Source organism: Daktulosphaira vitifoliae, unplaced genomic scaffold (genome assembly GCF_025091365.1).
Source record: "Daktulosphaira vitifoliae isolate Bord-2020 unplaced genomic scaffold, ASM2509136v1 Scaffold_1, whole genome shotgun sequence".
Classification (NCBI taxonomy): Eukaryota; Metazoa; Arthropoda; class Insecta; order Hemiptera; family Phylloxeridae; genus Daktulosphaira; species Daktulosphaira vitifoliae.
Window position 1 is genome coordinate 64529371 of NW_026099572.1, and position 14041 is coordinate 64543411.

General features: G+C 24.4%; 1 protein-coding gene across 2 annotated transcripts; it reads right to left on the reverse strand.

The window, feature by feature from the left end:
- Positions 1 to 221: 221 nt before the first annotated feature.
- On the reverse strand, positions 222 to 10861 carry LOC126910347 (1-acylglycerol-3-phosphate O-acyltransferase Pnpla3-like). Of its 2 annotated transcripts, XM_050692840.1 has the most exons (12): positions 10294 to 10860; positions 5075 to 5187; positions 4884 to 5003; positions 4387 to 4575; positions 2732 to 2815; positions 2249 to 2428; positions 2006 to 2178; positions 1665 to 1946; positions 1465 to 1596; positions 1216 to 1387; positions 1039 to 1156; positions 222 to 678 (listed from the first exon to the last, which is right to left on the reverse strand). In XM_050692840.1, the coding sequence occupies exons 1-12, from the start codon at positions 10478 to 10480 to the stop codon at positions 638 to 640; spliced, it is 1791 nt and encodes a 596-aa protein (XP_050548797.1). In that variant the 5' UTR covers positions 10481 to 10860; the 3' UTR covers positions 222 to 637. The 2 variants fall into 2 exon arrangements, with proteins under 2 accessions (XP_050548797.1, XP_050548798.1); XM_050692841.1 differs by lacking the exon at positions 222 to 678 and having other exon boundaries at positions 1060 to 1171; positions 10294 to 10861.
- Positions 10862 to 14041: the final 3180 nt, after the last annotated feature.

Here is a 14041-nt window from a genome sequence, read left to right on the forward strand (position 1 = left end):
TATGAATAATTGTGAATATCAGATATTTTGGGTAGTAAAAAGAATTAGTAGTTTTTAGATACAAAACAAATATAAAAGTAACATATATTTATTTAAAAAAAATACAATATTTATGTTTAAAAATATCACTTAAATAATATAAAAAGTTATTGTTTTAAGTCTATTTATTAGAGATCAAGTATATAAGATATAGAATATAAAGAAAAATTGTGTCATAGACCACTATACAAAAAATTAATACTATATTTTCATTAGATTTAAAACAAGTTACAATGAAATATCCAATATTGGTATTTTTAATTATAATCATTACAATTTAAAAATATCAAATTTAATTAATTTCATTTAAATAATACACAATTGTCAGAGTTTAAAACACATAACCATTAATTGAAGTGTTGCTTAGTGAAAAAAATTGAATTAATATGCACATGTTATGATGGTATAATGTACAACTCTTGAAAAACATAACCATTAAGTATGATATAAAATGAAAAATTTGACTTTGAAATTCTATCATCATTGGCTTTCAAGTAGTAATTCAATAAAATTTTGAGAGAAAAATGCAAACATTTAGCTAAAAACAAATTTTTATCTCATATTTGTAAAATTTTGAGTATCTTGAAACATTTATTTTCTAATATTTAATTGGATCAACTTCAACTATGTTATCTAAAACTACATAAAAATAATAAAAAATTAATTATCTTAATTGTATATATATATATATAATATCCTGATAATAATATTTTTTAAATCTTAAATAACAGAAACTTTAATGTTTCGCAATGCTCCTGTAAAAAAGGTAGCATTGAAAGATTTACAAAAAGCAAAATCCATCCCTACAACAGTTAAAAGTATTCATGACAGAGATACAAACAGTTCTCTTTAGTTGGATCTATCTGTAATATTAATGATACATAAAATACCCCTACACTGTTCTCACTCAATGTCATTATCTTTTTCAAGTCCAGATTCATGTGTCTTCTGAATATATTCCTGATAAAGAATGGAATAACTAGCATTAAAATTACTTACAATCAGAAGTATTTTTAGATTGTGTTGATATTATAAATCCATCAATTTTTAAAACTTCAGCTGTTTCATCAATATCATTTAATGAAAATTTTCCATCCAAATTATCAATTGTGTTCACCTAAATATTGAATTTCTAATCAGATAAAAAATTAAAAAAACATAATCATAAAACCTTACATTTTTTAAATCTTGTCCATAGTGGTAAACAACTAAGGGCTCTTGATTACCTACATCAGCTATGAATTTTTCTAAAGCTCCCTCGCCTTTTTGCAAATCATATTTAAGTTGACAAAGTTCTTCTGCTGATCCAATACTAGCAGTGGTAACAGTTTTATCAGATACACTCTCACTAAAGTTAAATAAAACAACATTGTCAGATAGTATTTCTATAAATGTTGATAAATAAAATTGTATTAAATAATTTACTTTGAAGTAGTCAAAACTAAATCTGGTGACAAAGAAAGGGTCCAATGTCTAGTAGAGTGCTTTCTAGATCTTACAGATTTCACTTGTTGATTATACAAATCTAGTTCAGAAGAAATACAACCAGGTCCATCTCTTAAGTAAATAAAAATTTTAATACTTAAGAAATTTGTTTATAAAAATAATTTTTATATAACGCTTACATAACAATTGCAGATGTGGCTTGATGAAAATCATTAAAGTATTCCAAGATATTTTTTGAACATCTAATGCATTTTAAGTCCTCAAGTCTTTCATTATAAAAATAGTAATAAGGAGTTTGTTTAGCATGATTTTCAATGGAAACATAACTATAAGATAACACTTTGCCAACAAATTCTAAACCTTTTTGACTGAATACATCAACAAAATGAAGTAAACTGTTAATGATGTATTTCGAGAGAGTCCATATACAATTTTGTAAATTTTGTGAGGAACTTATAACTCTAAAAAAATATAAATTTAGAAATTATACATTCTCAATTATAATAAATTTTGGTACTACTTTTGAACAAATGCATAAGCTACATCAGCAGCTATAAAATAAGGCAGTGAAAGTAATGATATAATACGCATCCCTTTCATTTTAAAAATCCAACTAAAAATGTTGTTATGAGACTCTATATAACGATCCAATACATAAGTAATTGAGTAAGGCATTCCTTGTACTTTAGCATACTAAAAAAGAAAAACTTAATTAGAATTTATAAAAAAAAATTTAATTAAAAATTAAAAAATTGATACATACTGCATTATTCCATTTACAATCATAGCAACATGAATCATCTTTAGTGGACTCATTAGAATTATTTTTTCTAAATTCGAATGAAAATCGTTGTACTACACATACTTTACAATTGATTAAATTATTTTTTTGTAAAAATCGAAGAGCATCATCAAATCCTTGATTACATAATTGAGAAACCATCTTATAAGATAAAATATTTAAAATAATGGTTAATTACAATTATTATAATAGGTTATTTATTTAATATGACAAAACCCAGATTTAAAAACCATGAATAAGATAAGATCTTAAAATTAAAAAAACCAGATACATAACAATAATGGATTTAATAAATTTTGGATCTAGACTTATATTATCATCAATTTATCTGTAAAGGTTTGCTAACATTATTAATAATTTTATTAATATTATTAATACTTTTTTTTATTGGTTCCAAATCTTGATTTTATGAGATATTTTAATTAAGCATGTAAAAAAACTAACCTCTGGCTCAGGAGGAAACATTATCCTAGCTAATCTAAAACAGTTAGATTTAGTTAACTCAAAACTATTGTTTGCTATATTCACCTGAAAAATCAAGTTATTTATACATAAATAACACCGACAACAAATAACAAAAAAAAAAAATTTATTTTTCACAATTTGTATATGAATATTTGACACTGATTCCGAATTTGTCATCAGATTTTTTCTATAAAATTTAGTGTTTAATGTAATTAGTAATTAATCAAAATTACAAAGTAAAATCCTTATAAAAAAATTAAATTTATTTTTTAACTTTTCTAAAATAATATCATAATGTTTAATAAGAAAGATACAATAATAATATAAATAAATAATTATAAAATTTTCATATATAAAATCTAAATACATTATTGTATTTAACATTAAAAAATATAAGATTGTGTTATATCATTACTTTAAAATAAACAATACTAGAAAATATATAAAAAAACAAACCAGTGCACAATTTTTAAGATTTTCCTATATATTTTGTATTAACAGCAATTTGATCACATTATATTTACTCAAAATACATAAAGCTATTGTTTAAATTTTTATATTAAATTATTTGTTGATTAAAGTATTAAAATTGTAAGTTAAACAAAAAAAAAATTACGCCTGACATTTTTTTTTTGAAAAATGACACTCAAATATAACTTTTGACTTTTAATGATACAAAAATTCTATTACACTTGAATAATCAGTGTCAAATTTCCATATACAAATTGTAAACAAAAAAATAACTGATGACTTGTGTTATTATTTATCATATTTTAAGAGCATTATAATAATTTAAATTTGCCAAAATATACATTGATAAAAATTGAGTAATAATATAAAAGTCTAAATTACGAAATAAATTAAAACTAAAAACATAAATAATAATAACAAAAAATATAGTTTTTAATATTTGTGCATGATTTTTTATTTTAAAAGATAAAAATTAAATCATAATTGAAAATTTTATTACTATAATTTTATGTCAATTGACTTGTTATTCGTTTGTAATACTTCATGAACTGAAAAAAAAATCACCTTCTCTTTTGTTTTATAATTAAATTTTATCTAAATAAATTAATTTCTAGAGTGAAAAATAGAATGTAAAAAAATTCTTAAAATTAAAAACTGATTCAATTTGTCTAAAATACTATCTAATTTATTTAAATGTAGTGGCACAATTACATACATTACCCTTAAAAAATTAGAAAATTATATTTACTGTTAAAGTAAAATATTTTAGAATGGAAAAAATTAATTTTTTTATTAAATAGTACCTCCAATAATGTTATTAAAATTCTGCCACTATCTAAAAGAATATCATAATATAATTGAATAACTCAAAAAAACTAAAATTCTCAAAAATAAAGTGAAGCAGGGTAAAGTGTGGGTTTTTTTATTCTAATTGAGCTAATTGCAAATACATAAGTTCTTATTTCAAACTTACATCTAATATGACAGTAACACATATAAAGACCAAAACTTTTAAGTCTAAAATAAAATATGTTAAATATTCTAAGATAAAAAATATATTTACATATACTTCATTTGTTAATGTTCACCTCACTTTGCCATAATTCATTTAGTTTTAAATTTAATATACATGTTTCCTTATGCAGAAAAAATATATCACTTACTAAATATTTAAGATCTGAGTTATCTTGAGGACAAATATCAGATAAACCACTAAAAGGTGACACAGTTATTGTATGTTTATCTAATATAGGTAAATTGTCACTAAAACCACCATCTATATATCTGTATTCACCTATCATTGGTGGTACATATCCAGAAAAAACAGGTATAAAAGCGCTTGCTAATAATGTCTGAAAAAATAAAATATTATTATCTTTTATACAGAATATAAATACTGAAGTTCTATAAGGAATGAAATATTTATCTGTTGTATCACTTAACATTCTGATATTAAATAAAACTTATAAATAATCATAATATTTATTTATATTTATTACTTCAATAATCTTTTAAAAATTCTGTAATCAAGGATATAGTTTGCATGTGTGCTTAAGGTATACTAATTTATTTTCACATGGGTGAGTTTAAGTATAAGACAAAAACCCACATAAACAAAAATATCTAAACAAATCTAATGCAACTGCAGATCATATTTTACCTGTATTACTTCTTCTTTTGTAGAAAATTCAGACTTAATAACATTTTTACCATCTGGTACTCTTGTTAAAGATACAAATAATTTACCAGTAACTCTTTCGTGTACATCATCTGGTATATCCTAAAAAAAAATTAAAACAATTTATGTAATACGTGCATGTATAATATGTATAATAAATGTATCAATTTTACCTCATTTAAACGAGAATATAGGTGTTCCGACATATTCATGGAAGGACTAAATGGACCAAGAGTTTTAGATCTCGCTTCTTTAATAATGTCTATGGTATGACTTGTAATTAATTCTTAAAAATAAATATTTAAATATAAATGATAAAAATATATCAGTAATAATAAATATTTTTAAACATAATACATTTCATTTATTTTATTAAGATGTGCTTGTTTGTGAATTAAAAAAAAAATTGAATATAATTTTTAGAAATTAAATAATATCAGCCTTTGAAAGGGTTAATAAACATGTATATGGTATTATAGTTAAGGGTATATTTATCAAAATTTAACTACAATTATAGTAACAAATTTGATTAAAAATGTAGGATGGGTTAAAAAAAATCAAAAACTCGAAGCTTTAATTTTAAAGCTTTAAACATTTTGCTTTCCTATTCTCAGAACACGGATGACTTTTTTTAGGAATTAATTTTCTAATTGTGAAATTATTCGCATTATTTCTGATTAAAATAAATGAAAATTATACTAAAAATAAATAAAAAGAAGGATGATAAAAAAAAGACCATTAAATGTGGAGTATACTAAGATTGTTCGCCCTCCTATGCACTTGAAAAAATATTAAAGATTTTTAAAGGATGGCTAATTTGACATAAACTTTCGTCAAAAATTTAATTATTATAAAAAAATTAATGAACTCAAAAGCCGTCCAACTCAAATTTTTTTCATTCACGCGACATAAGATTACTAAGACACAAGATATTTTAAGCTTCATAAATTTCTTTAACTAATAGACGACTTTATAATAATGTACTTATTTATAAATTATTAAATGAAATTATTGATTTCTCCAAGTTACTAGTAACACATATCTATGCTTGTAAGTATAGAACTCTAAGTACATAGTTTCAATAGTAGACCATGATTTCTTTCCATATAACTTTTCACCGCCATAACTATAATTGCAACAATCTAATTAATAGTATCTCTCTAGTATCAAAGAAGTACCAAAATAGGTAAAGATAATACGAAAAGGGAACAATAGAGTGTTCTCAAGGTCACGAGGTAAAGATCCCCATTCGCACAAAATTATAGTAGTTAGGAATTAGATAGATGAAACTCCCGTATAACTTTCAGAACTCTACGTTATACGAACCCTTCTAGGGGTACTACGATTAATTTGTTAAAATCCGTTTGTTTTTATCCAAATTATGAGCTTTTCTTTTAAGTCCATGCGCATGTTTTTTATTTAGACACAGTTTTGTGTGTGCGCATCACCGTTGTGTTTATATTTTGTGTTACGTTAATAGAAAACACAAATAACACGGTATTTACTAATTATATTTTAATGATTGTAAAGTTTTCTGTTGCATACCTGTTGTGCTAAATAATAGTTGGTTATTAGTAGGTATAATTTTGAATACATATTCGTATTATATTTTTTTATAGTCATATTACTATAAAGATATTACATTATAAAATATGTTTTTCTGAATATTTGTATTATTTTAAGGTACTGAAACTATAGTATTTTTGATCTCAGTATTTAAAATATTAATAAGTTCAATGGAGTTTAACATAAATATGAAATTCTGGATCCAATATTTCTTAATTTTCATTAACATCTAATTATAATTTTTATAGCCATCTAATAGTTATTAAAAGTTAATAAAAATTTGTAGTAGAAACTAATACATCAATAAAAAATTTAAATTTATTTAATTATTTGAAATTCTATATTATAGTAACACATTTCAATATATTACCTATAACTTCATAGAACAATTTTATTAGTATTGTTGCTACCAAAGATAATGTTAAAATAGAAATACCAATATAGTGACTGAATGATCCATTGCGACACACCTGGCCCAATAAAACAGTATTAAAACTATTTCAGTCAAATTAATATCCATCTACATTTATCTTAGGATCATAACATCAAAATATTTGTTCCCTAGCTATTTCTAATTTTTATTAATGATGTAAGGACTGCTTCCATTACTATTTTTTTTTTTTTTTTTTTGCTAATGACTAACAATTATATCTACCTATTGATAACATCGACGTTATTAAACTTCTTCAATATCACCTTGATTTTTTTATAATTGGTGTCAATAAAATGGCCTAAATATGAACGAGTCTAAATGTACTACAGATGTTCAGTAAGTAAGGAAACAGGTCAATTATTACAAACAATGAGAATAATAGAAACCATTTCCATTCTTTCCTTACTAACATTCTTCTGTATAGGTGTTCAGTAAAGAAGAAAACGGATTTCTATTTTTCTCATTCTTTATAACAATAGACCTGTTTCTTTACTTTTTGAGCACCATGTATAGTTTATACTAAGGTCTGTTGAATGTACTGAGGGTGTAAATGGCAGGGATAGGAAAAAAAATATTTGGTCACTATTGTATTAATCTTAGAGTACCTGTAACATCCAATATTGTAGTTTTTTGTTCACATAGCCCAAGTCACTGTAGAATTCAACCTTTATTTGTCAGAGTATTATTTCATTAATTAAATAGTATAATAATATGCAGAATGTTCAAAAAGTAAGGAAACAAGTAATTTGTTACAAACAAAGAGAACAAAATTGCAGTTCAATATGATGTCCATATGTGGGTCAAAATCAAGTTAAAAGATTTATAAAATAGCGAAAGACAGACAGACAAACAACAGAACATGTCAAGTTATATAAAATCTTTTAATAAAGAAAATGGAACAAATGTAACAAATGAAATTCCTTTGATATTTTCTGTAATGATAAACCTGATCGTAAAAATTAAACGAATATTTTTAATGTTTTAGTACAAGTATGATTTTTATTAACCTATTATAAAAATGTATATTATTTATAAATGCTGAATTCGTATATCTAGCGAAGACTAAAACAAATAGTATATTAAAAGTGGGATAAATGTAAATAAAGATAAATCTTAAATAATAGCTTGGATAAATATGGGTAAATCTGTTATACCATTATTTTTGGTTTTTGGTACTAGAATCAAAAATTCAAGGCTTGAATTTCAAGCTACCTCAGGACGCTTAAACTCTTAATACGCCACAGCATGAAGTAAATTGTTATTCAACTATAATTAGATCAATGTAAATTACAACATATTCAATCTAATAAAATGTAAAATAAAAATTTTTAATTTCTATACATATATAAATACATGTTTCTGTTAAAAATAGAACAAAGAAATCAACAATATAGTAAAAGTGGTACTAATGTGTATCAAAAAATAAATAAACCAACATAATGAACAGCATATATTTGAGAATTTGAATCTATTTACAATACTATTGGGTGATAAATAACAAATAGAAAAATGAGATAGCCATGAAGCTATTATATTAATAGCATATAATACCAATAATTTTATTTTACTAAACCCATTTGTGTGTCAAATTTAATCAACTATTATCAATAGATGAAAGAATATTTTATAAACGGCGACAAATTCATTCATTATTTTTAATTCGGTGGATATTAAAGAAAAAGAATTATAAAAACAATTGAGCCAGGTAATAAGATAGAAAAATACAATAAAAAGATAAATGTATAAGCAAACTGGCAATGTGTCATTGATAAGCGTTAAAAACTTTTTTGACGTTTTCCCTTTAAATAATATTAATAATATTAATATAATATAATATTAATGCAATTTCTATACCAATGGCTACTATACAACACAGTCGAGTGACTATTGGGTATGATAAAAGTCCTCAGTTAGAGTTCGAGACCAACCTGGTCGCCGAGATGCGTTCTCTCATGCAGTATATTCACTATCTAAACATCTATGACATTTTCAGTTTGTTCACCTGATTATTTGAATTTATCTCTCTTACTTAGTAACTTTTACAATTGATTAACACTATCTTAAATTTCGGTCCATCGAATTAAAAATAATCATTGAACTTGTTGCCAATTTATTAAGAAGTTTTCTCAAGTTATTACTGCTAGTATATTAGTGATCGAGTATGCCTATTTTCATCTTCATACATTTTTTTAGCCGCTCTCTTCCACACGTCTACGTATAAAAATACTAATAACTTCCAAAGCAAAGGTTATAATCAACCAGTCATTTAATCAGTTATATAATTTGCTAATTATAAGCTAGTTAAAAATGTATGTCACTTAAAAAATAAATAAATAAATTGATTTATCATTGTCTACTACATTACACTATTAGGTGATAAAGGGTGACTAAGCTCCCTTAGTTGTCTCAAAGATTTTTAAAGATCGTTCTTGGATTATTCCAAAAGCAAAATTAAGTCCTATTTCCTTGTTTATATCCTGATTACAAGTTTTATGATATATAAGTGTAATATATGAATAAATGTTGGATAAATTTTTATAACTTCGACAATTTTTTTTTTAACTTATAGTACTTAATATTAGCTTTATTTTAACATATGTTTAAAGGACGCAGTATTACTAGAACATTTTCAAAACTTAAGTTGAAAAAGTTAAATTTTTGTGCAGAAGATTCTATTTTGAATTCCTCCTATGAGCAGGTTAAGGGTAGGATTTTTAAAAAAAATATATCAAATAAAAGGGACATACATAAGATTTCTGTATAAAAAAATTATATTTATACGTTCATCTTTGTGAACGTATAAACTTTGATTTTTTAACGTATTGCTGAAAGAAATCGGTACGGTGAGAGCTGAGAAAAAGTGGTAACAGACATGAAAAAAAAACACATCTTAGTAAAATTAATACCTTCTCAGCTTCGCATCGAAACTAAAAACGAAAAATAAATATTCTCATATACTAGTCTTCAATGAAGATTATAGCGGACAGTTAAAATCCATTCTAACTTCTAAAATCAATTTTGTTAGCAGTTTTTATTTTTATAAATAATAATATAATTTTTTGAAAAAACCATAAAATGGTTCATGCAGATTTTTTAAAAGAATTTGATAATTTATAAAATATTATTGAATCCGTTCAAGAATAAAAATTATCACTTTCGTTAAAATTTTATCAAACTCGACAAATATATCGTATTTTAATATTTATAGTTAAATAAAGACAAATTAAAAAAAAAAAAAACTGTCCCAATATGGAACAGCAGAAAATTTTTCTATTTTGATTTGACTTTGGCCCTATTTTAAAAAATCCTGGTTGTCTAAATGAATTTAATTGGCCCCTTAAAATGAATACTTTTAACACTATGTTATTTTAGATTTATGTTCTATAAACTTACCAAGAGGAAGGTCACATAATAAACAACAGGCAGCGATAGCTCCAGCTGAAGATCCACAAAGTTTATTGTCCAACAAATGAGGTGCATATGATTTCAAGCATGATGCCACGCCAATGTGGTAAATCCCTAAAAATCCACAACCCGAAAATGATACGTTCAAATTATGTTGAATAATCGGCTGAACCATTTTGATTACTTTATATAATATATATAACTTTTAGTTTAGCGATAATTCCGAGACAAAATAAAAAGACTACTATATCAAACTATATAGATACGATTTTCCTATAAAAATATACGCAATAAAATTAAATACTGAAAATAAACTTGATATTAATTTATTATTTATAGTTTAAATAAGAAAAATGCTTCGGCCGTTATTACGAACACCTCGTCCACAGAATTACTGTCGTACAATAGATGCCTATCGTTCCTTTTGATTCATCCATACCACGTGCCTCTCCCACTCTTCACATAACAATTTATTTGTCTACGTTTAAAAACAGTGTCAAACAATTTTTGCTAGGCCTTGTTGTGCAGTGTCGCGTTGTTATTTTTTGTCTTCCTAGTTACGCAATACTTTTTAGGGACAACAATATTATGTTACTCTCATCAAATTGGTTTTTATAGATAACGTTGTATATTTTTTAAATTCTACTTTTCTTAATAGAAAAACAACAACATACAATAATTATACAGATAACATCTAACAAAATATTTTTGACAAAATTAATCAAGTTACGTCGAAAATATATTATTCAGACGTCAAAATTTTTGTAAACGAGGGAAAACCACTACGCAAACATTGCATCATATTCTTCGTCATTAAATAAAACACAAGGGGTGTAGTCTAATTAACGATCAATTTACTTAATCGATAACGTTATTTATTATATCAGTATTCGATAATACGCAATTAAAAAATATTAACGTTCTAGAATAGTATTATTCAATCTATGATAACATAAGTAATACAATTTCACTTTGTAGTCTGGACAATTACTGACATCTTCGTTAATCAATTTCACTAAAGGTCAATGATTGGCAAACCTTTTTATCAGATATGATTTAATACTTATTGTAAAATAAAAATTAATGATTCGGCAAAATTGAATGAACATCATGCGGTTTTCAAGCGTATTTTTATTTTTATAATTTTGGGATTATCAGACCTTACACAGTATTCCTACCGATAACAGTATGACTACAAAATATGACGTAATATCAACTTCATACTTTAATTTGATTAGTAAAACACATCATTTAAAATATACATCGTTCAGAGAATTATACTTATTTTAACGTCATTCTCTTCTAATAACTCAAATCTCCATTTCATCAAAAATTAACTCTTATATAAATAACAACTCGAATAATTTCTAGCATAACAAAAATTAATCTATAGAAATTATTTACAGATTAATTACCATGAACCATAATTTACTGTATATGTTCTACACGAACAGTTCAATTTTAAAATTAATCAAACTTAAGAAAATAAAAGCTTGATTTGAGAGTGTAATGGAAATGATAACTAAATTTCTAGAGGCCCGTAGGTAAAATTTATTCGGAGGCCCATGAGGTGAAATATTTGGCAAATATATTTCAATTTGGTAAATTTACATAATATGACATTTTTTTATGGCATTTTTTTTTAACCATAATTAAAAATTACATCCTAAAAAATTAATGAATTTTTCAAAATGTAAAATATTTTTAAATTTTGAATAATTTAAATAATAATTACACAATATAGCTAGTTTAAAATTTTATGTCGATGTACCCCTTATATCGAGGTGCACGTGATATTTGCCTATACCCAGAGATGTATTTAAAATTTAAATGTTGCCGGTAAAGTTTTATTGCTGCCCTTGGCGATAGTACCCACTTACTCCACCCTTATAACCTAAATTAAAACCTATATTTCCATTTGAGTATAGAGTGAAGTACTGTTTAAATTAATAATTGACAATATATTATTTACAGTGACTGTTGGCCAATTTATATTTCAGGAAAATATTTTTTTCTCATCATATTTTGTGATAAGTAATAATTTATTATATTTGTGCACATCTATCCCAAAAAAGTAAAAACCCCTATCAGATGATTTCTTTTAAGAAAAATTAATTATATACAAATCAAGATATGTAACACATGAGCCGACAATAATAAAATGTACCTCTCTTCCCTCAATAGCGTGTTTTTATATAATCTTGGTTAGACTATTTATAATAATTTGTAAACTGACCTTTTTTTTTATTTCTACGAGATATTTAAATATTATTTTAAGTTTTGTAGAGGTTAGAGCTAAGCGCGGATACAAGGGGCCATAAAAGCAATGTCTCCCAAAACTAGAATTATTTTCTAAAAAATGGTCTTCATTATGAAAAATATGTCTCACTTGAACAGAAATAGTGAAATGGCTACTCCAAAAATTTCTTCTTGATCCATGCCTGGTTGTAACACCCAAATATATAGTTTCAGTAAGTAAGGAAACAGATTTCTATTGTTCTCATTATTTATAACAATTAACTTGTTTCCCTACTTTTTGAACACTGTAAATTAATTACATATACATAGTGCTTAAATGATTTTTGTGATAAAATAACAAAATGTAAGATAAATTTTTCTCTGAAAATAAACTCATTTTTTTAAAGAAAAGTACCACGTTATTTTTATATAATAAAATCAATTTTTTATTCTTATACTCGAATTAACAGTTGAGGTCTCCGTATACAAATTATTTATGTCAAAATATTATGACTTTTTTTTTTTATTGTGTATCTGTTGAAACATAAGGTTTCTAATGATTGAATCTAGAGTATGCTTTCCTGACCTGTATGCTCTTATAAAATTCTACTTCAAAATATTAAAACATATTCAAATAGTTCTGTATTAAATGCGGTTCAAACAAAGGACAAATTATATGAATATGAAACTTAAAAAAATCTATTAAATTTAGTATTTTATAAGTTATTAATTAATTAAAGTAATGATTGAGAGGTTGGGTTCTGTTATTTTCATTACTAGATATTTGTCGGCTCTATCCTCCTCCCACCTAGGTATAAAAATATTACTTCTGAAATACTAGTCAAAAATTTGTTATTAACCAGTCATTTATTTATTACATTATTTTCTATCTTATAAGCTAGTTAAATATATTTCCATTAAAAAAAAGTCGTTAACCCTATAATAAAAAAGGACGAACAAAAAAATAAAAAACAGTAATTGTACAAAAAAAAATTTACTCATTATTTCACGAATAATGGAGTGGTTCTTGATTTACGGTTCCCTCTGTATTTAGCACCCCAATTTTTTTTATTATTTACGCCTATTGTTTACTCTAAAATATTTAAATCATTAAAGAAATGTATCAACTAATTTTAAGACAGTAAAACTAAATTTTAATTTTCCATTTAAAGAAATGAAAAAAATTCATCACTCCATTGTTTCTTTAAAAAATATTTTACATATTGATTATACGTTCCTTTAATTCTAGGCTCTCAATATGCACTTGTGTAAAACGACTATTATATGCATACACTAAAGTTATTTTTAACAAAAAGCTACTAGCTATAATTAAGTTATCAACAATCTATTAGTTGCTAATCAACGGTAATAATATAAATTTAAATAGATGTAAAAAGTTAAAGTTAACTTATCAAAAAAATGTATGCATTCATCCGAAAATATTAGTTAACATTTATTGGCGGGTAAATAATACATAGTCAACTTCAATTTTCTATTC